The following is a 26,060-nucleotide window of genomic DNA, read 5'->3' as shown; positions in this document are numbered from 1 at the left end:
CCTCTTTTCATCAAGTCTTGGCTTCGTCACTGCTTCTCCTCCCGCTCCCACCAAGCCACCAGTTGCCACCTCTCACGGTTGCAGGTTCATTTATGGTTTGCAACATGATCTCACAAAAGAAACATTTATTTATGAAAATCCATTTGGACAAACCCGATGATCACAGAGAGAGAAAGAGACAGAGAGAGAGACTGGTTTGGGGAAGACGGTTGGATTTCTTCTGTGTAGAGATGCTACTACGGGAAGAACTTCACACAAAGCTCCTACCAGCTGCCCTGCACATCAAATACCAAACCCCAGACATATGTCGCAGCCCGTCTCGTCCCCTCGCTCCCCTCCTGGCCCCAGCTGGATTGGGTTGCACACACTTAGGAGCCTTTTTGTCTGGGGTGGAAAGTTGAAGAGCAGAGTCATCTCTCATCTTCAGCTGCTCTTGGAACTCACTGTCCCCTCTCTGGGCTGCCACGACCACTGCGTTTAACTGATGGATGTGATTTAGCCTCCAGCTGAGATGGTATTTTGGGTGGAAATGCCACGAGAGAAGGGGCTGCGTGCATGTTAAACTTTGCATTATAACTGCTTTATTAATCAGTCAACTAGAGACACATTTTTTTGGGGCAGGATGTTGTGTTCAGTAGATTATTAACAGATTAAAGCCCAAAAGGTCTCTGGAGGTGTTCAAGGCCAGGTTGGATGGGGCTTGGAGCCCCTGATCCAGTGGGAGGTGTCCCTGCCCATGGCAGGAGGTGGAACTGTATGGGCTCTGAGGTCCCTTCCAACCCAAACCATTCCATGAACCTGTAATTCTGTTTCGGAGCAACTGAGCAGACCTTGAGGTACACCTGGAGACAGCAATTTTCTGCTCCGTGCTCCTGCTGGGAGCTAAGCGGGAAGAGCAGTTTCTGAGTTTGGGTTTCAGAGCTCCCTTCTGCAGTGGTTGTGGCTTGGAGTGCATTTTAACTGGGCTCAGGCAGCTCCCCTTGCTGATGGTGGGAGCTCTCTTCCTGCCTCCAAGGAGGAGGTGGTGAAAGGAGGGGTGCAGACCTGCTGAGTGAGTCTCACCAGATGCTATTATTTTGCATTTCAGAGAGCCAGGAATGAGACAAAGAAACTGTCTCGCTTTGCAATTGAATTTCTAATCAGAGATCTGCAGGCAAACCAGGGAAATCAGTTTAATACACTAGAAAAAGCCTCTGAGTTAGAGCTGACCTCTTTGAAAGAAGAGCTGGAAATAGTATGGAGACTGGACCTACCACATGGTTAGATGTCCTATCCCCAAGCCTGGGCAGGGTTGCTTGTTTGGTGCTTTTCAGTCTTCAAAAGACTTGTCTATAGCTTTTGCAGGCACAGAGCATCCCAAGGTTGGTGGAACCAGCCAGATGCATTTCATGTGTGAACATAGACCTGACCCTAACTTCCCATCCTAAATATGAAAAGAGCTTCACCTCGTCCCTGTTCTTGCCTCCACTGATGAAATAACCTGGTTCTTGGAGGGGGAAGAGGAAAACATGGGTTTGGGTTTGTTGTACCTGCTGACACCGAACATTTGGGGTTGGAACTGGATGATCTTTAAGGTCGCTTCCAACCCAAACTATTGTATGAGTCTATGATTCTATGATTCTATGATTTTTGGGGTTCCTGCATCTCTCTCCATCTGTTGAATGATCCCTTGACGTGTCCCCATCAGCTTGGTTGTCCCAGCCAGCTCCACTGTGGTCGTTGACACTGCTTATAACTGGTGGGAATTTCTCTCCTTTTATTTCAAGTGTGAGTTTTCTACAAGATGCACAAGAAGCATTTTGGGCTGTAAACTGTCTGCTTGACTGGAAGTCTCCATGCGTGCCCTTGGGCTTATCCTGCGTTTCAAGCTGAGCATTGCTTGCGAGAAGACAGTTGTTGTCCCTCAGCACATCCCATGATCACAGCATCCTTGGGGCTTAAACATGATGCACAACAGGGCAGCATGGTTACATATATATATATACACACACACACACACGCACACACACACATATCAATATATCTTCATTTTCCCCTTAAATGCTGATTTCTGCAGGCTCACAACCTGACGCGTGGGGCATATGAGCAGATCTCTGCTTGCCTGATCCATCTCTCCAGACCATTTTGAGCTATTTGGTTTCATTTTAATTCCAACTTGGGTTGGCAGTTGGGAGGAAATCAGACTTTGGCTCTGGTTTGTAGCACCTTCTTGTGTATTGGCAGCACAGCTCCCGTGGAGTCGGTGGGAGAAGTTTCCTAGTCCAACCCTGGGGTTAAACCCTTCGGCATCGCCGATCCCTTCGATCAGAGCTGCCTGAGGCCGGTGGCCTTTGTCAAACTCCAGTTCCCAGGCAGGTCCACGTCGTTCCCCCTTCTCCACGCCGCTGGGTCGCGGAAGGCAGCAGCAAGGGAATGTCTTAAGGCGACAAGGATAGGAAGAAGTGGAAGCTTAAGCAGGAAAACAAGAGCATGTTCCAGCACAGTTTGTGATGTTGTGTAGTCACAGCAGTCGGGAAGAGGCGGCTGGAAGAGCTGCTCCTCACTGATGGCACTCAGCAGGGGTTGGGGGTAAAAATGAAGATGATAATTCTGGTTAATCTGGTTTTGCAGCCAATTCGGATCCATCTCTTCGCCCATTCATCCATCTCTTTGCCCATTCATTCAATTTCTGCTGGAGTCATTGCTCAAATATATGTATTCTTATCTCCAAGAACCATCATGGCTCGGGTTTTATTAACGACTGGACCTTCCAGCAGCCAGTTTGGAAGCTGAAGTGTTGAAAATCTCCCAAAATCATCTCTCCTTTACTTGCAGAAATTGCTGTGTGCTCAACAGGGTCTGATGTTGGGCTGCTCTGGAAGGAATGAGCTGTTCCCTTCCCCTGTGTCAATCTGTCATGCATCTCTCCAGCGCTTCTGTCTTGCTGTGAATCCAGTTTAGGAGTCTGAGTTCTACCTCAGAAGTGAGAAGCTGCACCAGTAGCAAGGAGCAGTGAATAAAACTGACCCCAAAGTGCCTCCAGACTTGTGGGGTTGTTCCCAACAAGCTGAGTTTCTCCACTTATCATTTTATTGACTCCTTTTTCCCCTCTTTGAATGTCCGTTCATACATTTGCTGAACAAAGAAGCCCTTGGTATGAACAGCCCCAGTGAGAATTGTCCATTGTGACAACTGAAATACTAAATATACCCATCTACACATCATAAACCTAATGTTTTATGCAAAAGACATGGGGATGAAAAGGAAAAAGCTTCCCTGATTCAAACAAAATACAGCAAGTGGAAGCAAATCGGTTCAGCCCTCCTCAGGGTAAAAAGTGCCTACAAGATCCCTGTCTCCCTTCAAACCTTGTTTGCTGGCAAAACTTGTTTTTTTCTGATGGAAACCTACCCTTTGCTGCAGCTCTAGACATTTCCAGGCTGTGGAAAACATTCCAGTCTGACCAGTCCCTTCTTCTCCAGACCTCCCCAGGCTTCCAAAGTCTGTCCCAGAGACACCACCTTGGGCTTTTTGGGGAATCACAGTGATTGCTTTTGGCACGTACGGTTGATTAACAGCAACCAAAGTCTGGCTCAGTTCAGAAATAACTCCTCGGGAGCCCTGTTTTGATGAGCAGGGTGGTGGAGCGGCAACGGAAAACCATCGTGCAGAGGGATGTGGGTGCTGGAGATGAGCTGAGACTGTGTGGAAACGCCTGGATTGGTGTCCCATGGATGTGGAGGTTCCTGAAGGTGGAAACAGCATTTCTTGCTGGATTTTTGAACTGAATGTCACTCTGGATCTTCAACCGAGAGTGATAGAGACAATGAAATTAAAAGCGATGGGAGGAAAGTGCAGGACTGCTTCATTTTCCTTTGGGGTGGGATGTTCTGGGAGATGCCTGCAACCTTGCAAAGGGCAGGGAAATGCCTGACAGTCTTGTACATATGGTTTAGGAGAAAAATCCAGCTCTGTCCCATTTCTGCATCCTATCCACCACCTGGTACATGGTTGGTTGGACAGGCAGCAAGGCAGAGGCCAGCCAAACCGCCCTTGCGTGCAGTCTTGAGCCACGGTGGAGCACACGGGACTAATCCAGAGCTTCTGCTCTTGGGCTGGTCCAAGGATGGTGAGCGAGTGGCACAGCAAGAGACGGTAAAACAGCATGGAAAAAAGCCAGAACATCACAAACCAGGGTAATGATGCTGGATGGATTAATATGCAGAGCATCTGTTGAGGGAAGGGGGATGGTGGCACCCTTGCGAGTGGCCAACGGAGCCGGGGAACTGCCTAGGTGAGCGTGTTGGAGTAGAAGCTGAGGCTTTCAGAGACTGTTTTGGAGTCACTGCGGGATGAGCCATTGGACGTCATGTCTACGGAGAGACGCTTGGCCTTGCTGCACTCCTCCAGCTCCTCTTCAGCCGTGCCAACCGCTGAGGACACGGTGGTCTCTATCCGGCTGACCTTGTACATGCTGCTCTGGGTCTGCAGGTACCTGGCTGACTTCATCTCCAGGCCCTCGTACTCGCCAGCACTGATGAACGGGCACCACTGAAACGCATGTTTGAACCCCACACGAAACCTGGGGGAACAGAAGAAGTAAGGAAAAGAAGGGGTGAGGGATGTGGAGATGGCAAAAGGACTTCACTAGGAGTGGGAAGGTAGAGCTAAGCGCTGCTAAACAACAACAAAAAATGTTACTTTTCACTAAAAGGAAGAGAAAATCACCAATAAATCCCAGCTGGGAGTTGGGACTGTTTTGATACCTGCTCTGAAATCCAACAGGGGCTTTAGGAAAGACTTATTTAGGTGAGTATTGTATTGTTCTTGCATCAGGACGCAGCCCCTGGCAGAGGATCATAGAATAGAATAGAATAGAATCATTGGTTGGAAAAGACCCTCGAGATTATTGAGTCCAACCGTCCCTGTCCACTACTAAACCAGATCCCTGAGCACCTCATCTACCCACCTTTCAAATCCCTCATGGGATGGTGACTCAACCACTTTTTCCAGGATGGGACAGAACCATCCATACTTTCTTCCATCAGGTGGCCTCTATCTCACCTTCTTCCCCATCCTATTGCACCAAGATGCTGCTGAAAGTCACTGGAACCCACCTGTCATTGAGGCAGCAGTAGATGATGGGGTTGTACATGGTGGAGCTCATGGCCAGCCACATGATAGCCAGGTAGACCTGCTGGATGAACTTCTGCAGGTACCACTCGGGGTTGAAATACTGCAGGGTGAAGTAGATGTGGTAGGGCAGCCAGCACAGCGCGAACGTGCATACCACGATGATCATCATCTTCACTACCTGTGAGGAAGAAGAGAGGGCAGGGAAACAAAGTCATCCATCAGGCAAGGTGTCACCCTCTAGACGGCGCTGCCTCTTTTGGCCTTGGGGACCTTTCTAGCCAGGAACACATGGTCAACAACTTGGTTAAACCGTGTATCTTCATGGAGGTCACATCTGGAGGTCACTCTGCTCTATTAGCAACAACCGCATAATGAGTCCCGACCTGTTTCCACATCTAATAAAGTATTTTTGGCTGTTGCTAGTTGGGATTGAGCATGAATTATGGCTCCTACGATGCTCGGAGCTCCTTACCTTCCGCTTAGCTGAGACCTGCTCGTGGTAGCGGTCAGAGTTGTCACCAGGTATCTCGCTTGCCCAGAGAGTGATGCCGACCACTGTGTAGGCACATCCAATCACCAGAAGTGGCAAGAAGTAGATCAGGATGGTCATACAGAAGTGATACCTAGAAAAAACAACGGTCACTGAGTGTGTCCTCTAACTCTTCAGCCTTTTTGTTGCAAACCAAGCTTGAAAGCAAAGTGCTTCGTGGGGGCAAGGAGAGTTAAATATAACACCAGCTGGTTTAAAAAGGAAAAAGATAATGCTGTTTTTAACAAACAGGATGGGCCCGGCCAGTCTGACCTTGCAGGTTCCTTCCTATCATCAGAGCTTGCAAAAACCTATCTCCCCTGCAGAAAGATCATGGAACGGTTTGGGCTGCAAGGGACCTCAAAGCCCATCCAGTCCCACCCCTGCCATGGGCAGGGACACCTCCCACTGGATCAGGGGCTCCAAGCCCCATCCAACCTGGCCTTGAACCCCTCCAGGGATGGGGCAGCCACCACTGCTCTGGGCAACGTGGGCACCTTCATTGTGAAGAATTTCTTCCTAATGTCTGATCTAAATCCTCCTCCTTCCAAGTTAAAGCTGTTCCTCCTTGTCCTGTCACTCCAGGCCCTTGTAAAAACCCTTCCTGCAGCCCTTTTCCATACTGGAACTTGCTCCAAGGTCTCCCAGCAGCCTTCTCTTCTCCAGGCTGAACAACCCCAACTCTCTCAGCCTGTCTTCATACAGAAGGTGCTCCAGCTCTTGGATCATCCTTGTAGCCCCCTCTGGACCCATTCCAACAGTCCCATCTCCTTCTTATATTGAGGATTCCAGAACTGGACACAGGACTCCAGCTGGCATCTCATGTGAGCAGAGGAGAGGGGGAAAATCACCTCCTTTTGCAGATGCCATGTGCACTTGTAGCGAGCAGTGATGCTCTGACGTCTGTGCTCTCATTTCTCATTTCATCACCAGGTAAAACCCTTGTATTTTAAACCCCGAGGCGTCACAGACCCGGTAACGGCTTCAAACTCAACCATAAGAAAGTATCTCCAAGTGCAGCAATGTCTAAATCATCAGTAGCACAGTCACGGCGTGGGCCCACGCTTCCAGCTGAGGGAAAGTCCTCAAGGTCCCGAAGGAGCAATTGAGATGAGATTGTGGGGTCTGAAGCAGACGAGGGATGTGATGAGCTGTAAATCCTCTTGAGAAGAGGGAGCCGGCAGCAGCAAGATGAGGCTGTGCCTCTCCCCAGCTTTGGTCTGGCTGTGCCCATGCGCCGTCTCACGTTGTTCTTGGCAACTTTCCCTTACAAGCAGCCTGTTCTCATGCCAGAGGTGCTCCAGCCCTTGGATCATCTCTGTAGCCTCCTCTGGAGCCATTAGAAAAGTTCCATAACCTTCATATGGTGGGGAGGAGATGAGCAATAGTGGTACAGGAACGTGGTCACCTTGTACCACGCCAGCTTGCAAAGCATCACACGTGTTGCTGGGTCTTGGGGTAACTTGCTTCTTACAGTGTTAGGGTCTTGAGGTGCATTTTTCCTCTGGACTCAGCACTGGTGAGACCGCTCCTCGAATCCTGGGGTCAGTTCTGGCCCCTCACCACAAGAAGGATGTTGAGGCTCTGGAGCGAGTCCAGAGAAGAGCAACGAAGCTGGTGAGGGGGCTGGAGAACAAGGATCGCGAGGAGCGTCTGAGAGAGCTGGGGGTGTTTAGCCTGGAGAAGAGGAGGCTGAGGGGAGACCTCATTGCTCTCTGCAACTCCCTGAGAGGAGGTTGTGGAGAGGAGGGAGCTGGGCTCTTCTCCCAAGGGACAGGGCACAGGACGAGAGGGAATGGCCTCAAGCTCCACCAGGGGAGGGTCAGGCTGGACATCAGGAAAAAGTATTTCATGGAAAGGGTCACTGGGCAGTGGCAGAGGCTGCCCAGGGAGGGGGTTGAGTCGCCTTCCCTGGAGAGGTTTAAGGGACGGGTGGATGAGGTGCTGAGGGACATGGGTTAGTGATTGATGGGAATGGTTGGACTCGATGATCCGGTGGGTCTTTTCCAACCTGGTGATTCTAGGATTCTATGATTCTATGATTTTTGGGGTGTGTGCCCAGCTCGAACGCAAGGCGCTGCATCTCTTCAAGGCGTTTCAAGCCCTGTAGCCACGCTCGGCTCCTGCACTCGCTCATCCTCCTGGGAGCATGGATTGAATAGTAGCTCCAAAGTGTAACGAATGGGTCAGGCTCGTGGCTGATGCTGCTCCCACAGGGAACGGGGTTGGCCCTGGACCCACGCTGCCACGCCATCTCCTCCTTGCTTTGTGCCTGCAATCTCATTTGGCCTCCTCTTCGCCCAGCGCTAATCGCATTTGAGCTGGATTCTGTAGGGCTGTTTTCTATTTTGCTAATTAAAGAGGCGTCTCTGTGGCTCCGCGCTGAAGATTTCATTGTGGTTATCATCTACTGCAGGGTCTTAAACCAGCTGAGGGCAACGCAGAAACACCCCAGAGAAGCTGTTGGATGACTCGAGCAGATGTCTTGTTTTCAGAGTCACCTGGGCATGGTAGGGACAGGGGTTTCCAAAGAGCTCTGGGACGTATTTTTGGACCCTGGGTGCTGAAAAGCAGTCTCTATGTGAAACCACCCTTGTGTTATTCTGCCTGAAAGAACTGTGGGATCAGAGCACTTAGAGGAGCCTGGGGTTTGTCATTTTAAGTTCTTCAGTGTTGGGGTTTAGGGTCTTATATGGGATGAGGAGCTGGTAGGAGCTACGGGACAGTGATGATGGAGGAGGGGGCTGCCGTCTCCTTTCCTTTGCGAAGCCCAGACGGGTGCCACAGGCTGTTATATTCTGGAGAAACCAGCACAGAGAGCAGCCTTTCCCCTTCCCTTAATGAACTGAAATGGCAGCTAATGTAATTGGGATAGATTGGACATTTATTACGGAACCAAAAGTGAGAGAGGGAATAGGTGGTTAGTGGTGGCGAGCAGCCGTATCGACAGCTCCTGTTGCAGACGCAGCATCTCGCCTGTGCTGAGGCTTCATCTGCTTCCCCGACACGAGCAGGATGAGAATGGGCACATTTTATCAATGAAAAACCCTCATGTACACAGCCCAGAAACCAACCGTGTCCTGGGCTGCATCCAGAGCAGAGGGACCAGCACAGAGGGAGGGGATTCTGCCCCTCTGCTCTGCTCTGGTGAGACCAAACCTGGAGCCCTGGGTCCAGTTCTGGAGTCCTCAGCACAGGGAGGACATGGAGCTGTTGGAGCGAGTCCAGAGGAGGCCACGGAGATGGTGCAAGGGCTGGAGCAGCTCCTGTACAAGAACAGGCTGAGAGAGTTGGGGTTGTTCAGCCTGGAGGAGAGAAGTCTGCGTGGAGACCTCAGAGCAGCTTCCAGTACAGAAAGGGGCTCCAGGACAGCTGGGGAGGGGCTCTTGGTCAGGGAAGGCAGGGATAGGACAAGGGAAATGGTTCTGAGCTGCAAGAGGGGAGATTGAGATGAGATCCCAGGGAGAAATGTTTTGCTGTGAGGGTGAGGAGGCCCTGGCCCAGGTTGCCCAGAGCAGTGGTGGCTGCCCCATCCCTGGAGGGGTTCAAGGCCAGGTTGGATGGGGCTTGGAGCCCCTGATCCAGTGGGAGGTCTCCCTGCCCATGGCAGGGGGTGGGACTGGATGATCTTTGAAGTCCCTTCCAACTCAAACCGTTCCATGATTCTATGATCTCTTGCTCTTCGTGCCAGGGTTGTGCTTTCTGGGCTACCCTTGCCATGAGAACGGGCCCCTGGTGTTGGGAGAAGTCTTCCCTTTTCACTATAAGCCCCCAAAACCATGTTATTTTTTGTGACAGCATTGCAAATGAGCTGGCTGCCACCAGTGCCTTCCTTAAATAACCGCCCCAAGGCCACACGAGCAGGGGTGGGTGTTTGACAGAGGCCCAGGCACCTGTCCCTGCAGAGTTATTTTGGGGCAGTAGAAGAACATCTCGGGCTCTGCCCTGTGCAAGTGGGTTTGTGGGCTTTGGAGAGATGGTGTTGAGCTGCAAATTATCTTCAATTCCCATCAAGTATTTGGGGTTTGGCTATTTCAAGGCTTCTGGAATCCCCAACATAAGAACGATATGTAACTGTTGGAATGAGTCTAGAGGAGACCACGAAGATGATGTGAGGGCTGGAGCATCTCTGCTAGGAGGACAGGCTGAGAGAGTTGGGGTTGTTCAACCTGGAGAAGAGAAGGCTCCAGTGAGATGTTAGAGCAGCTTCCAGTAAGGAAAGGGGCTGCAGGAAAGCTGGGGAGGGGCTCTTTGATCAGGGAGGGCAGGGATAGGATGAGGGGGAATGGCTTTAAATTGGAAGGGGGAAGGTTTAGATTAGACATTAAGAAGAAATTCTTCACGAAGAGGGTGGGAAAACCCTGGCCCAGGTTTCCCAGAAAAACGGTGGCTGCCCCATCCCTGGAGGGGTTCAAGGCCAGGTTGGATGGGGCTTGGAGCCCCTGATCCAGTGGGAGGTGTCCCTGCCCATGGCAGGAGGTGGAACTGTATGGGCTTTGAGGTTCCTTCTGACCCAAACCATTAGAGGACTCTGCTTAGCATCTCTTTCCCAGCCTTCCTGGCCGCCCTCATCCATCTTGCATGGGTTGCTCAGGCTTTGAAGCGGTGCCCGGCTTCCAGAGGCAAATCATTCCTAGGTTAATGGTGCTATTTTTCTCTTGAATTAGCTGTTTGAAAAAGCGATGGCCCCACATCCAGCTGAACAGTAAGATCTGCCGCAGTCAGGCCCTGAGCTTGTGCAGCTGCTGCTTCGGTCAGGGGGGGCTCAGCCCAATCCCAGCCCCGTGGGCTGCCTTAGCCAACAGCAATTCTTCGCCCTGGTTGCATTTATCACTGTGCCCAGAAATAATTAAGGTTGGAAAACACCTCTGGAAATCAGGTGGGCCGACCCCAGCCAATTCTTGCCATTCCTGCCTTGCAGTGTGAATAAATAACAACATAATAAATCATAGAATCATGGAATGGTTTGGGCTGAAGGGACCTCAGAGCCCATCCAGTCCCACCCCTGCCATGGGCAGGGACACCTCCCACTGGACCAGGGGCTCCAAGCTGCATCCAACCTGCCCTTGAACCCCTCCAGGGATGGGGCAGCCACCACTGCTCTGGGCAACCTGCGCCAGGGCCTCCCCACCCTCATTGCGAAGAATTTCTTCCTAACATCTAATCTAAATCTTCCCCCTTCCAACTGAAAGCCATTTCCCCTCGTCCTATTGCCATAGGCCCTTGTAAAAAAGTCCCTCCCCAGCTTTCCTGGAGCCCCTTTCAGTGCTGGAAGCTGCTCTAAGGTCTCCACAGAGCCTTCTCTTCTCCAGGCTGAACAACCCCACCTCTCTCAGCCTGTCCTCACACGGGAGGTGCTCCAGCCCTCAGATCATCTCCGTAGCCTCCTCTGGACCCATTCCAACACATCCATGCCCTTCTTATGTTGGAGATTCCAGAACTGGACACAGGACTCCAGGTGGGAGCTTTCTGCAACCTGCTGCTCACTGCTGACGGCCAAACTCATCTCATTTGTTTTGCAAAGAGACCTTCACCAGGCTCTGGTTGGCTTTAAGCACCTCTCCTTGCGTGTGTGTCCCCTGCTTTGGCTCCAGCACAATTTCACAGCCGTAATTCATTGCTCCACGGGACTGGAGATCACAAATACCTCTTTTTTCCCCTTAACTCATGACATTTAACTCACCACATGACTTGCAGACTTCAAAGAGCAAACCATGGAGGATTGCTGTGCTGCCAGACCAGCAGGGTTGCCCAGACCCATTGGAAATGCCAGATTTAATTATCTGGCACCTTAATGGGAAGGAAAGAGATTCCAGCTGTGCCCTCCTAGACCAGCATTTGCCTCCCAGCCTGAGCTGCTGCTCCAGAGCCTCTTTTTGTGGCTTGGTTTTTAAGCAGTTGAGTGAATTTTGGGGCATTTAGAGTTGGCAAGTCCCAAACCATATTTTTTTCTGTTACTGCCTGGCCAAGAAACTCCCAGTAAAACCCTATTTCACAGAATCATTAAGGTTGGAAAAGACCTCTAAGCTCACCCAATCCAACTGTCAGCCCAACACCACCGTGACTAATAAACCATTTCCCGAAGAACCACAGCTACAGGTCTTTTGAACCCCTCCAGCGATGGAGACTCCACCACTGGCCTGGGCAGCCCGGTCCAGTGCGTCACCACTCTTTAAGTAAAGAAATCTTTCCTGATATCCAATCTAAATCTCCCCTGGTGCACTTATTTCCTCTGGTCCTGTCATTAGTTACTTGGGAGAAGAGAACAACACCCACCTCACCACAACCTCCTTTCCAGGAGGTGCAGGTCTCCCCTCAGCCTCATCTTCTCCAGGATGAACACCCCCAGGTCCCTCAGCCACTCCTCATAACCCTTGTTCTCCAGCTCCTTCCCCAGTTCCGTTCCCTTCTCTGGATGCTCTCCAACCCCTCAATGTCCTTCTTGGAGTGAGGGGCCAGAACTGACCCCAGGGTTTGAGGGGCAGCCTCAGCAGTGCTGAGTACAGGGGAAGAATCACTTCCCTGCTCCTGCTGGCCACACTATTCCCGATCCAAGCCAAGATGCCATTGGCCTTCTTGGCCCCCTGGGCCACTGCTGGCTCATGTTCAGCCAACTGTCAATCAACACTGTCAGGTCCTTCTCCTCCTTCAGCTGAGGAGCAGCTGAGAGAGCTGGGGGTGTTTAGGCTGGAGAAGAGGAGGCTGAGGGGAGACCTCATTGCTCTCTGCAACTCCCTGAAAGGAGGTTGTGGAGAGGAGGGAGCTGGGCTCTTCTCCCAAGGGACAGGGGACAGGATGAGAGGGAATGGCCTCAAGCTCCACCAGGGGAGGGTCAGGCTGGACATTAGGAAAAAAGTTTTCATGGAAAGGGTGATTGGTCCCTGTCAGAGGCTGCCCAGGGAGGGGGTTGAGTCACCTTCCCTGGAGGGGTTTAAGGGACGGGTGGATGAGGTGCTGAGGGACATGGGTTAGTGACTGATAGCAGTGGTTGGACTCGATGATCCAGTGGGTCTTTTCCAGCCTGGTGATTCTATTATTCTATGATTCTCTAGCTGCTCCTCTCCAAGCCGGCAGCACAGGTTTGTTGTGACTCAGGTGCAGGACCCGGTGCTTTCCCCATCCCAAGGAGCTCTGAGCCATTCCCATCCTTCATCTTACACATCTGTTGTGTTATTCGCTACATGGTGACTTGTCCCCCCTGCCGGAAAAGTTCAACTCACGTTTTTCCATACACGTTGGTGCTGTGCACTGGCCACTCCACCAGACACACCAGCCGGCCGGGCAGCTCCTCCATCACTGAGTAGTAACCCTGGGGGAATGCCAGCAGGAAAGCCAGGAGCCAGATGATGCCGATGACCACCTTGGTGGCAGTAGCTGAGAGCCGAGGTTGCAGTGGGTGGATGATGGCCATGTACCTGTGGGGTAGGAAAAGGAGAAATCAAGGCTGGAAACCCCCAATGTTGCAACGTTTGGGGCTGTTTTAGGTCTCCCTTGCATCTTTTGACACGTCCTAAATGTGTCCTGACAGCCCCTTGCTGTACACAATGCAAAAAGGAGGGGTTCAAGGCCAGGTTGGATGGGGCTTTGAGCAGCCTGGTCCAGTGGGAGGTGTCCCTTCCCATGGCAGGGGGTGGAACTGGAGGGGCTTTGAGGTCCCTTCCAACCCAAATCATTCCATGATTCTATGAATAATCCCTTTTTGGAGGATTTCCTGCAGAATACTCTGATTCTCTTCCAGCACCTCACCCTCGAGATCTGAATCCGCTTGAGACACTCCTTGACTCTTACCTGAAAAACAGCTTCACTAACACAACCGGCAAACAACTGTTTCTGCAAAGACAAAGCCAGCCCTGCTGCTGGGGATTTTGGACTCGTGCAAAATCCCATCTCTATTATAGAATGCAGAGTTATAGGAGAAGTGAAGATAGAGCGTGCTGGACTGGTGCCTGATGGGTGATCCAGGAATGATGCCTCATCCCTGGAGGTGTTCAAGGCCAGGTTGGATGGGCCTAGAGCAGGCTGATCCAGTGGGAGGTGTCCCTGCCCATAGCAGGGGGTTGGAATTAAGGTCCCTTCCAACTGAAACCATTCTATGATTCTATGATCTGAGATACCACCTGTATCTGCCCAGCTCCTGGGGTCTTTCCCCCTTACATCAGCTGTTGTACATGAGGAAAGCTCTAGGGGTGATGAAGCATTTAAAATCTATAAAATCATAGAATGGTTTGTGTTGGAAGAGAGCTTAAAACCCATCCAGTTCCAACCCACTCCCTGATATGAGCAGGGACACCTCCCACAGGATCAGGTTGCGCCAAGACCCATCCAACCTGGCCTGTGACACCTCCAGGGATGGGGCAGCCACCACTTCCATGACACAAAGAGCCCTTCCAAATCTTTCCTTATTTCTTTCATGAACAAGTGGCTCTGATCAAAACTGGGATGTTTCCATTGGATATCTCCAGGAAGGAGATCATGCAATGGTTTGGGTCAGAAGGGACCTCAAAGCCCATCCAGTTCCACGTCCTGCCATGGACAGGGACACCTCCCTCTGGATCAGGTTTCTCAAAGCCCCATCCAGCTTGGCCTTGAGCACCTCCAGGGATGGAGCAGCCACAACTTTATCCCTCTACAAATGTGGCTTTGCAGAGCTGGCAGCAGCCGGCAGCACTGGAGGGATTAAATGAGGTTGTCACAATTTTTGATTTCATACCTCCTCCCCCGGCTCCTCGCCAGCTTCTGGAAGAGGAGAAACATTGCTTCACTTTACATGTGCTCTTGCCGAAGGCATTTGCAGCCTCCTCTATTTCTCTCTCTATGCCTCCTTCTTTCAGAGGATTGACAGTTTATTCTTTTATTTTTTTCCCAGATGGCAAATATTCCCTGGGCTGCATTTTTAAGTGGCCACTCGCAGGGGCTAAAACGTAGGGATTAATACATAAATACTCAGGAGGTGCCACCATCAGCTCTTCCTCTGCGCCAGGGAACCTAACGTTATCAGCTTTGTGCAGCTGAAAATCCACCTAATAATTATCCCTCAAAACTCTGTTTGGTACTGGAAAGAGCTGAGGCGATGGGTGTTGGTGCTGCCTTGTGTGGTGGCAGGTGATGCATCAAGGTCTTCTCATTTCTGCATCCACGTTTCTCATTTCTTCCTTAACATCTTGTGATTGGCTTCCCAGGACCCTGCAAGCACTTGCATCCTTCCTCTTCCTCATCCTTCAAATACCTGAGCCCCTCATTAGTGGTTTTGCTGGGCTGGATGAGGTTTGAATCATAGAATCATAGAATCACCGGTTGGAAAAGACCCATCAGATCATCGAGTCCAACCATTCCTATCAGGTTTGGGTGGGCTTTATCACGGGGTTCAGAGGAGGTTCCCCTGCGTTTATGTTCCCAAGCAGCAAGAAGTCAACACATCCGAGTTCTGCTGATGCTCAACCTGACCATTCACCTCAAGCATGCAGAAAGGACTGATTTCCAAAAAAGTTGGGCAGTTGCTGTTGAAATACTTGCCTGGAGAAACATCTGAGGCTTGATTGCAACCAGCCAGAGATGCTTTTCCATCTCTGACCTTGTTGCTGCCAGTGCATTTCGGAGGACATTCCTCACCAGTTCAAAGCACTTTGCAGCTGCTGAAGCCCTCGTGGTTGATAAAACATCCAAATAATCACAGTAACGATGAACTAAACCCCAACGGCGTCACCCAGAGACCTTTCCAACCACCATCCTTTTGTCTGCAACGCTGTCTTGTGGTGAAAAGGAGACAGTAAAGTTCATCCCACCACATTGGCAACCAAGGATGCGCTCAAGGAGGCAGGAGGGACCAAGCTAGCAGCACTTTATGGAAAACTGGCCCCAAATCCTATTTTTGGGCAGCGATTCCCAATATGTCAGTCCCAGGTGACCCTTGGGGTGCTCTGGGTTCAGGAGTAAAAATGGGAATAAAAATATTTCTCCCAGACAGGGGCTCTGATGAGGAAGAGAAAAATGTGATAAAAAGGGTCTGGGCTGCCTGGTACTACAGACCATAAAAATGCTGGAGATAGAAATGGACAAACATCCTGAAAATAATGAGGTCATTATTTCATATTAAAATTGTGTACGAGTATATAATAATCGTATTGCTAAGCTAAAAAATTGTCCTAACATTTAAATAACTGCTTCATTTTCTTATATTCTTTTTCTTTCCCCCGTCCTTGACAAGAACATTTCATAGAGTCACTAGGTTGGAAAGGACCCACTGGATCATCGAGTCCAACCATAAACTGATTGATGCAAAACCAAACTGGGGAGAGGGAGGGAGCAGAGCGAAGTGTTTGGTGGCTGCTTTAGAGGACAGGCTGAGAGAGTTGGGGTTGTTCAGCCTGGAGAAGAGAGAGAAGGTTCCACTGAGATGTTAGAGCTGCTTCCAGCATGGAAAGGGGCTCCAGGAAAGCTGGGGAGGGACTCTTGATCAGGGAGGGCAGGGATAGGATGAGGGGGGATGGTTTTGGGCTGAAAGAGATTGAGATTGAAAGATTGAGATTGAAAGATTGAGATGAGATCTTTGGAAGAAATTCTTCACAATGAGGGTGGAGAGGTCCTGGCCCAAAGAAGCAGTGGCTTCCCCATCCCTGAAGGTGTTCAAGGCCAGGTTGGATGGGGCTTGGAGCCCCTGATCCAGTGGGAAATGTCCCTGCCCATGGCAGGGGCGGAACTGGATGGGCTTTGAGGTTCCTTCCAGCCCAAACCATCCCGTGGTTCAATGGTTTTGTTCCCGGCGCAGGCAGTGTCCGGGGATGGCACTGAGAATGGGGCTGTTTTCCTGCAGAAGCTGTTGGGTTGGGAGGACTTAACGCTACCTGCTCCTCAAAGTGAAATGATCTGCAGTTGCTCTCACGGATGGAAGCACCGCGTCCAACAAAACCACCATTATGTTTTGCAGGCTTAGGGCTGCCCAGCTCCTCAGGAACAAGACCTGATGCTCTCACAGCAGCATGTTCCTTGCACCTTTCCCACCACGTTTCATGGTTTAAATCCATATTTAATGGACTTGGCACTAAATCACACTACTTTACGCCAGACCCTGTTTGATGACGTCGGTAGTGCCGTTTGCTGTTCTTTAAATACTTTATTGTGTTTTGGGGGGACGTTACCATGACGATGCAATTTGATGCAGCGTTGCACCAGGGCAGCTCCGAGCGTATCGGTTATTAAATAGATATTGCTTCGAGGCAGTGTAGCCATCTATTAATTGCATCTGGAAATCTGGAGCCTGCCTGGATAACTAATGTTACACAATTGTTTCCACCCTTGCGGAGATGAGATTAATGTAATAGCAAAAATTTATGAAGCGTCTTTCATCCCAGAGTTTCCTTATCTGCTTCATTAAGCAATAAGGATACAACAGATAAAAAATGAGTAGCCAAGAGAATGCAGAGTTTGTGCTGCGTGTTTTACTGCGCAGTGATTTGCCATCCTGAGCTCATCATAGAATCATAGAATTGTTTGGGTGGGGAAAGACCTCAAAGCCCACCCAGTCTCACACCCTGCCATGGGCAGGGACACCTCCCACTGGATCAGGGGCTCCTAAATCCATCCAAACTGGCCTTGAACACCTCCAGGGATGGGGAAGCCACCCCTGATCGGGGCAACCTGGGCCTCCCCAACCTCACAGAACAACATTTCTTCCTAAGGTCTCATCTCAATCTCCCCTCTTGCAGCTTCAAACCATCCCCCTCATCCCGTCCCTGCAGTCTCTGATCAAGAGTCCCTCCCCAGCTTTCTTGAGCCCCTTCAGGTACTCAAAGGTCACTCTAAGGTCTCCTCAGAGCCTTCTCTTCTCCAGGCTGAACAACCCCAACTCTCTCAGCCTGTCCTCATATGGGAGGAGCTCCAGCCCTCGGATCATCTCTGTGGCTTCCTTTAGACTCACTCCAACAGCTCCATGTCCTCCCTGTGCTGAGGACCCCAGAACTGGACACAGGGCTCCAGGTGGGTCTCACCAGAGTGGAGCAGAGGGGCAGAATCCCCTCCCTCTGTGCTGGTCCCTCTGCTCTGGATGCAGCCCAGGACACGGTTGGTTTCTGGGCTGGGAGCGCACGTTGCAGCTCACGTTGAGCTCCTCCTACCCCAGCATCCCAAGTCCTTCTCCTCAGAGCTGCTCCCAATCCATCCTCCACCCAGCCTGTAACTGTACCTGGGATTGCCCTGACCCTCATCCCCAGTCCTGGTGGAGTCTGCAGCCCGGCTAACGCAGATGCCCCAGGCTGAAGTGGGTCAAGCACCTCCAGCACAGCTCCCAGTCCTTCCTACCCAAGAAACTCAAAGCTTCTCTGTAGAGAACCCCCTGCCTTTTTGCTTTCTGCGAGGGCTGCTTTGCAGCAGCGTGGATGCAAACCCACTGGAGCAGGTTTGCAGAGAGAAGCTTGGCTTCGTGCTGCCCCTAGATGCCTCGTGTCTGGATGCCGGGGCGGCTGCCTGAGCCCCGTGCACTTGAAACACGATGCTGGGGACTGAGGTGCCGTGCGCAGCTGCTTCATCCTATTTACTGCTTTGACATAAACCAGCAACTGTCCAAAGTGAGGGACGGATGCTGCCCCCCTGCCCCGAGACCTGATGGATGCTCAGCAAAGCGTCTTCATCAAGCAAGAGGCAGCAGGTTTTGCACCAGCGTTTCCCCAGAGCACCAGTCTGGCACAGCATCTTCCTGTTTCATAGAATCACAGAATCACCAGGTTGGAAAGGACCCACCGGATCATCGAGTCCAACCATTCCCATCAATCACTAACCCATGTCCCTCAGCACCTCGTCCACCCGTCCCTTAAACCCCTCCAGGGAAGGGGACTCAACCCCCTCCCTGGGCAGCCTCGGACAGGGACCAATGACCCTTTCTGTGAAAAATTTCTTCCTAATGTTCAGCCTGAACCTCCCCTGGTGGAGCTTGAGGCCATTCCCTCTTGTCCTGTCAGGAATTTCCTTCAAGCACAATCGAAAAGGACATGTTACCCACCCCCAAAGAGTGACCTGAGCTACACCAGCAGCTTCACAAGCTCCTCTGCACAGCAAACCCCACGGCACGCTTCGTTTTAAACCCCAAAAGCAGGTGAAAGAGGATCAAAGCCCAGACTGGTGCAGCTGATGAGGCATTCATTGCGTTTGCCGATGGCACCGGGGTGGGATGGGAGAGGAGGACCCAAAGAGAGGGTCTTTTGGTCTCTCCCTTTCAAAGGGAGACTCTGCAAGTGCTGCTATTTGAGGCACCAGTTTGACTTGATCACCCAGTTGGTCCCAGTACTGGTTTATAGTTGGAGAGTGAAAGGAGAGGGCAAAAGTCATGTCAAAAGCAGAACTGGTGACCTGTGAGACCTGGCACACTTGGTACATGCAGGGGTCCCACTGGGCCTTTGAGGAGCTTGGAATAAATGAAGGAATAAATAAAGAAAGCCATCGAAGAAACCAAATATCTCACCGGTGGCCCTCAAACTCCTGTGGTGTCTCGTGCCAGCTCACAGATGAGCACTGTGATCACCCCAAAAGCTTGTCTAAAACCCGAGCCTCCTGCATTTCCCAGCCACCAAACCAACCCTGATTCATCTTGGTTCTGTATTTATCGCCACGGGAATTTCAAGCCTCCTCTTCCTTCCAAGCGAAAGCAAGGAAAAAAAGATGTAATTTATTTTTTGCCAGCTTGAATTCATACCTAGTGGGTATTGGGGGGGTCAATTCCAGTTAATATCTGTCAGATCAGACACTACAGCTGGGAGCAGGGGCATAAACCAGCCTGGATGAGTGAAGGTGGTCCCTTGTCCCTCCTCATCCTCCTGCTTTCTAACTCCAGCTGGGAAATCCATGCTCTGAGCCAGCTCAGAGCTGGGTATCAGCAGCTTCAGAGGGTTTTGCTGTGTACAGAGATGCTTGATTTTTTGGGAATGCAAAAAGCTGCTTGGGTTATTGCTGGCTGGGGCACGGGCAACACCACAGGGTGATGCTGGACCTAAACTCAGGCTCCTTTCGCTTCCCCTTCACTCTTCCATCTTCCAAACAATGTCCCAGCAGAGCGAGATGATGCAGCGCCGGGTGAGGATCAAAGTCCTGCTCTGCAAACCCCAGAAGTCCATTAAGTCAAAATTAAGAAAAACCTGGTGCTGTATTAAGGTGTAAATGATGAATTCATCTGTCTGCACGCTGATGTAATTTGTCCTCTCCGGAGGGTTTCTTTCTGCAGTAATTACCTCTCGGGGAAGGGCGCTGAGCTGGCAAATGCTGTCTTGATATTCAGCTGCTTCGTCTAACCTGGGAGATCAACCTCACAAGCAGTAAATAATTTTCGGAGTCGTTTTTTCTGCTGCAAATCCCGTGGGGCTGGGGAGACGCGAGCGGGTCTCGGCTGCAGCGAATCAATTTGAGGAGCAGCGGTGGGGAATGAGGGTTCGCAGATTTGATGTTTCTCCTGCAGCCCCTGCTGGCAAATTGATGGGTTTAGGACACCTAATGGAATTTGATAACCCCTTTGGCAATGAGAAAGGGAATATAAATAAGATCCAGCCCCACATACTGGTCTGGCAGAGCTGGTGCTGGTGGAGGTTGGAGAGGGGGTTCTTTTAACAACCAAAAGCACCAAGCTGGCCTAGGAGTTGCAGGAGGTTATTCCCACTGTTTGTCATTTTTATAGCTGCTTTAGGGCTCCGCAGAAAAAGTGAAATTGCTTCGTATTAAATAGCACGAGTGCTGCAGAGCCTGCTCTCACCCTGAGGTCAGGGCAGGGCTCTCGCCCTTCTTATCAGGGTTTGCTCAGGCTGTGGTGTTTTTAGCTTTGCTCACTTCAAGTTTTGAGATTAGAGATGTGTTTTTTTTTCCTCATTCTGCAAGCTATCTGGGATCTTCACCTTCAGCTACATTCCTGGTTGTCCATGAGCGTGGAAACTCATTCTTCTGTCCCAAGTTTGCTAAGGGTGTGGGCAAGCGGTGGTGCTCAGGAATGAATCCAGATCTTGAGGAGAGAGCAAATGTCAGCAGTTTATTGATGACTGATCCCTTCCCGTACGGAAAGGGGGTCAGGAAAACCGGGGAGGGGCTCTTGGATCAGGGAGTACTGGGACAGGATGAGGGGGAATGGTTTTCAGCTGCAAGAGGGGAGATTGGGATGAGATCTTGGGAAGAAAGGTTCTCCTGTGAAGGTGGGGAGGCCCAGGTTGCCCAGAGCAGTGGTGGCTGCCCCATCCCTGGAGGGGTTCAAGGCCAGGTTGGATGGAGCTTGGAGCAACCGGATCCAGTGGGAGGTGTCCCGGCCCATGGCAGGGGTGGGACTGGGTGGGCTTTGAGGTCCCCCCCCCCAACCACTCTGTGATCCTATGACGAAGCTCCATCCAATGCACCATAGATATTGCAGTTCAGGGATGTTCAGAGTTTTGGTTTTCTTCTCTGAGGGTGCCTACAAGTTCGCTTGGGCTCACCATGGCCACTGCTGGGCTCTCACTTAGAATCTTAGAATCACCAGGTTGGAAGCGACCCATCGGATCATTGAGTCCAACCATTCCCATCAACCACTAAACCATGTCCCTCAGCACCTCATCCACCTGTCCCTTAAACCCCTCCAGGGAAGGGGACTCAACCCCCTCCCTGGGCAGCCTCTGCCAGGGACCAATCACCCTTTCCCTGAAGATTTTTTTTCCTGACGTCCAGCCTGAACCTCCCCTGGTGGAGCTTGAGGCCATTCCCTCTCGTCCTGTCCCCTGCCACCTGGGAGAAGAGCCCAGCTCTCCACAACCTCCTCTCAGGGAGTTGCAGAGAGCAATGAGGTCTCCCCTCAGCCTCCTCTTCTCCAGGCTAAACACCCCCAGCTCTCTCAGATGCTCCTCGCAATCCTTGTTCTCCAGCCCCTTTCCCAGCTTTGTTGCTCTTCTCTGGACTCGCCCCAGAGCCTCAACATCCTTCTTGTGGTGAGGGGTGTCCTGGAAGACTGGAGAAAACCAGGATTTTCTGTCTCTTTGAAGTGTATTGATACACTAGGAGATTTTGAAGCTGAAAAGGGGTAAGTGATGAGCTCTGGCACCGAGATGCCCCAAAATGAAGGACATGGCAGATTTTATTGTGCCAAAGCGAGCTGTTTGGCCCCCACTTCTGCAGGATGCTGAGAAGCAGCATCATGGCTTTTCCTGAGCAGCTGCCAGCCTCCACTTCTGCATTTCCTGCTATTGTTGTGCGTTCAAACTATCGCTCTCTATAGGATTAACTTTTCATTTTTTTGCAGCAGTTGTGCCCAGGCTGCAGTGGGTCCTGATGGAGGAGCGGATGGTCTTGTTTAAGGAAAATGCTTGGTTTCCTTGCACAAAGCCATGACGTGTCCTGCAAAAATCCATTGGGAGAATCAAACCTGCTCCCCTGCTTGTTCTCTCTGTTCCGGCTGTGCTGAGTCTTTCCAAGGCAGTTTTGATATCCTCGGGCGAAGAGGTTCTGGAAATCACTTGCAGAAAACACAAGCGGAGATGATTGAGGGGAGCAATCTGCAGAGTGATGCTCCTCGGAGCCTGCAGACTCCGTATCCCACCGCTCTGATAGATGGCTTAATACACTTTGGGAACACGAGGCACATCCAACTCTGCTTCCTTTGGCTTTGATGAAAATCAGAACCACAGTCACGTTTGATTTCAGCTCTCTCCTGCCTGTGTATAAGAACTTGTTTTGCTGAGCCCACCTGGCCCTGCTGCTCTGAATTCAGACCTTTGCTTTGCTCCTTCCCACACAGCTTTTTCCTGCATGCCTGGACAAATTCTTCCCTTTTAGGTTCCTGGAACAAGTTCCTGCATTTCAAGCATTTAAGTTACTATTGTCAGGTCTCAGACACAGGAAAACGAGCAGTTTTGCAGCACTTGGAGGTGTTGTTGTGTTCTGCTTGCCTGGAGGGGCAGAGGACGAGCTGCCTTCACCTTCCAGATGTCCCACCAAGGGACCAAGAAAAGCAGGAGGTATTTGCACATCAAACCTCTAGGTTCTCTGTGTCCTTCCTGGTGGATGAGCCAAGCCTGCACGCACGAGTTTTGTGGCTCAGCCCCGGGCAAACCAAGCTTATGTTAAGGGTTTGCAGATGCAGGAGGAAAGCTGGAAATCCCAATTACTCCCTGAATTCAGCCGTAGGCTCCCAGACCTGCCTTTGCTCCCTGTTTCACACACGCTCCTCCTGCTTCCCCTGGCAGATTTGCTTTTCTGGTTATTCTAGGGTGTGGATCGAAGGCTAAAACCCAAACTATCATCCCTCTAATTCATCCTAAACTGAAAGGGGCTTTGCCAGCTGATCCTCAACATCTTTGAAATGAAGATGCTCCTGAAACAGAGCCAGCAACACCATCGGATAGAAACAGCCACGTTAGCCGTGTTCCTCTTTTTATTTATTACTTACTGCCTTAATTCTCCTTTCCTCTCTGCTATCAGAGCTTGGCTACACCTGATTTATTCTGGGGAGAGGGTCTTGTAACCGCTCCAGCGTGAAATAAAACCCGTTTTGAATGACTTAGAGAGCATCATCCACCTCAGGCTCTGTTTCCTGAGCTGCCAGGGGGGAGTTGTGGCAGCACTATCATTTCTGAGAAGGAAATATCCTTGCCAGTTAGTGCAGCGCTTAGACAGCAGCTCCAAACGTGCCGGCATACGGCAATGCAAATCTCCTCCCCCCGCTTCGCGTGTATCCCCAGCCAAAACGTCTTTTACTCCCTGGGAAGAAGGACCAGAAAGAGACGTTGCAGAGCTGAGCTGTCATCAGGAAATATGCTGCATTGGAAAAAATCTGTTGTGCCTGGAACGCCAGCACTCAAGAAGGAATTGCAAAGCTGTTCGAGAGTCTCGATTTGTCTCTATCTCACACGAAATTGCCATTAAATAATATGTTTCTTGGAGGGGTAGAAGAGAGAGAGGTGCTGGGGGTGCTCGGCGCCTGGGTGTTGTGTGTTCCTTGAGCCCTTTGTGGTGAAAAAGTCAGCATCCCCAGCTCCATCACACCCCACTGAGTGCTTGCTGAACTTTTGATCACAGCAAAATCCAAGCAGGATCTTGTTCTGTCGGTCGTCCCCAGCCACCGGGCAGCGCCGGGAGGAACCAGGCAAGGAAAAAACCCAACTAAGCTGAGCTGACAGAAACTACAGGAGAGAAATCCCTGGCACTGACCTCTCCCTCTTGACCCCACAAATAAAATCAAGGTGGGTTTGACTGGGCGGACACCAGCACGTAACACGACAACACACACCTGCCACATCACGATGCTTTTCCTGATCCTGAGCTCCCTAAATTGTTCCAAACCCAGACCAAGATATACAAAAGAGCTCCTGCAGCACCGCGGAGACAAGTCCAGCACGGGTGTGTATTTTATGCCATGAGGTGATGCCATTTTGTGCTAAAGATCGAGTTTGCTTTTAAATGAAGAGGTTGGGAAAGGAATGGATGGCTCTGCAGAGGAGCTGGGAAAGGAGAGGACAGCGATGCTACCAACTCACACCCAAGATGTGCTACCAACACGCACGGGGTTACAAAGCCTTTTCTTGAGCTGACAAAGGATTCTCAAAGCCACCTGCCACCAGGATGGGGAAAGGAATTATTTCTAGTGCTCTTTTACCAAAACAAGCTTTATATTGGACTCTGTTCTCCCGCAACCAGAGATCAGATGGAGCCGAGCCAGCACCTGGATGGAGGTGTGGTGGGGAGGGTTTGGTGCTCAGAGCTCACCTGTCCAGGGCGATGGCCGTCATGGAGTAGATGCTGGCAAAGACAGCGGCGATGGGGAAGAAGTTGTGAAACTTGCAGTAGAGCAGCCCGTAGTACCACTCGTTGTGGATGGCGTAGGTGAAGTTCACCACTGTGTTGAAGGCGGACATGGAGGCTTCGGCGAAAGCCAAGTTCACCAAGAAGTAGTTGGTGACCGTGCGCATCCTCTTGTGAGCCAGGATGATCCACATCACCACCACGTTCCCCACCACCGACACCACCACGATGAGGGCGTAGGCGACAGCCCACAGGGCCACCTGCCACGGGGGCTGCACAAACTGGTTCGAGAAGGACTCGTTCAGGGAGGTGTTGAGCAGCCACTGGTGCTCCAGCTCCGCTTCCAGGGGCAGAGCGTTATCCATCACGCCGGGACGCAGCCAGACCAGGCACACGGATTCTTTGGGGTGCAGGTGTCTCCTGGTTTAGGGTGCAGGATGCACAGATGCTTTGGGGTGCAAGTCCCTCCTGGTCTAGGGCGCAGCAGGATGAGGGTACGAGAAGTTTGCAGGTCACTTCTGGTTCAGAGTGCAGCCGTTCTGATTCAGGGCACAGGAACCTCCCAGTTCAGGGACAGCAGGTTTGGGGTGCACGGCTGGGCCACAGCATGGCTCTCTCCTGGTTCAGGGTGCAGTGGGTTTGGGGTGCATGGCTGGTTCGGGGTGCAGGGTCCTCTCGTTTCTGGGTGCAGCTGGAGCAGGGTGCCTGGACATGTTAAGGCACAGTGCTGGTTTGGGGTGAACCCTCCTGGTTTGGGTGCAGCTGGACTGGGATGTACAGCAGCTCTGGGATGCAGGTGCCTCCAGGCTTGGATGCAGCTGCACCAGCGTCCAGATTCCTCCCGGTTCAAGGCACAGCCACTTCAGGACGGGATCTCTCCTGGTTCAAGACCAGAAGGGATGTGAGTCCTTCCCAGCTTGCAAGCTCAGCAGGACGCAGGTCTCTCCTTGTTCAGGGTGCAGCCAGTTCAGGACGCGAGTCCCTCCTGGTTCTGGACCAAAGAAAGATGTGGATCCCTCCTGATTCAGGACGAGCGGGATGCAGGCACCTCCCGATTTAGGATCAGAGTAGGATGCAGGTACCTCTCAGTTTAGGATCAGAGCAGGATGCAGGCACCTCCTGATTTAGGATCAGAGCAGGATGTGGGATGCAGGTACCTTCTGTTTAAGGATCAGAGCGGGATGTGAGATGCGGGATGCAGGCACCTCCTGATTTAGGATCAGAGCGGGATGCAGGATGCAGTTACCTCCCGGTTGAGGATCGGAGTGAGATGCAGGATGCAGGCACCTCCTGATTTAGGATCAGAGCAGGATGCGGGATGCAGGTACCTTCTGTTTGACGATCAGAGCGGGATGCAGGTACTTCCCGGTTCAGGATCAGAGCAGGATGCGGGATGCAGGTACCTCCAGGTTTAGGATCGGAGAGGGATATGGGATGCAGGCACCTCCCGGTTTAGGATCGGAGAGGGATATGGGATGCAGGCACCTCCCGGTTTAGGATCGGAGAGGGATATGGGATGCAGGCACCTCCCGGTTTAGGAGCAGAGCAGGATGCGGGATGCAGGGACCTCCTGGTTTAGGAGCAGAGCGGGATGCGGGATGCAGGTACCTCCTGATTTAGGATCGGAGAAGGATGCAGATACCTCCTGATTTAGGAGCAGAGCAGGATGCGGGATGCAGGTACCTCC

At 51.4% G+C, this 26,060-nt stretch overlaps 1 protein-coding gene across 1 annotated transcript; it reads right to left on the bottom strand.

Annotated features, from left to right (window-relative positions):
- Positions 1-3,883: 3,883 nt before the first annotated feature.
- On the bottom strand, positions 3,884-24,891 carry LOC138731653 (substance-P receptor-like). The gene is made up of 5 exons (XM_069877736.1): positions 24,338-24,891; positions 12,865-13,059; positions 5,588-5,738; positions 5,097-5,293; positions 3,884-4,561 (listed from the first exon to the last, which is right to left on the bottom strand). Exons 1-5 carry the CDS (start codon positions 24,736-24,738, stop codon positions 4,270-4,272), a joined length of 1,236 nt encoding a protein of 411 aa, XP_069733837.1. The 5' UTR covers positions 24,739-24,891; the 3' UTR covers positions 3,884-4,269.
- Positions 24,892-26,060: the final 1,169 nt, after the last annotated feature.

Source organism: Phaenicophaeus curvirostris, chromosome 27 (genome assembly GCF_032191515.1).
Source record: "Phaenicophaeus curvirostris isolate KB17595 chromosome 27, BPBGC_Pcur_1.0, whole genome shotgun sequence".
Taxonomy (NCBI): domain Eukaryota; kingdom Metazoa; phylum Chordata; class Aves; order Cuculiformes; family Cuculidae; genus Phaenicophaeus; species Phaenicophaeus curvirostris.
The sequence above is the reverse complement of the archived record's forward strand: the minus strand, read 5'-3'. Positions and strand labels throughout refer to the sequence as shown.

What these genes read in the sequence shown, in the direction of transcription:
- LOC138731653 (XM_069877736.1), bottom strand. Translation starts at nt 24,738, where the DNA reads ATGGATAACGCTCTGCCCCTGGAAGCGGAGCTGGAGCACCAGTGGCTG. An exon ending in AGGTCTCAGCTAAGCGGAAG is followed by an intron (nt 5,294 to 5,587) that starts GTAAGGAGCTCC and finishes TCTTCCTCACAG; the next exon opens with GTAGTGAAGATGATGATCAT. An exon ending in TACTGCTGCCTCAATGACAG is followed by an intron (nt 4,562 to 5,096) that starts GTGGGTTCCAGT and finishes CTGTTCCCCCAG; the next exon opens with GTTTCGTGTGGGGTTCAAAC.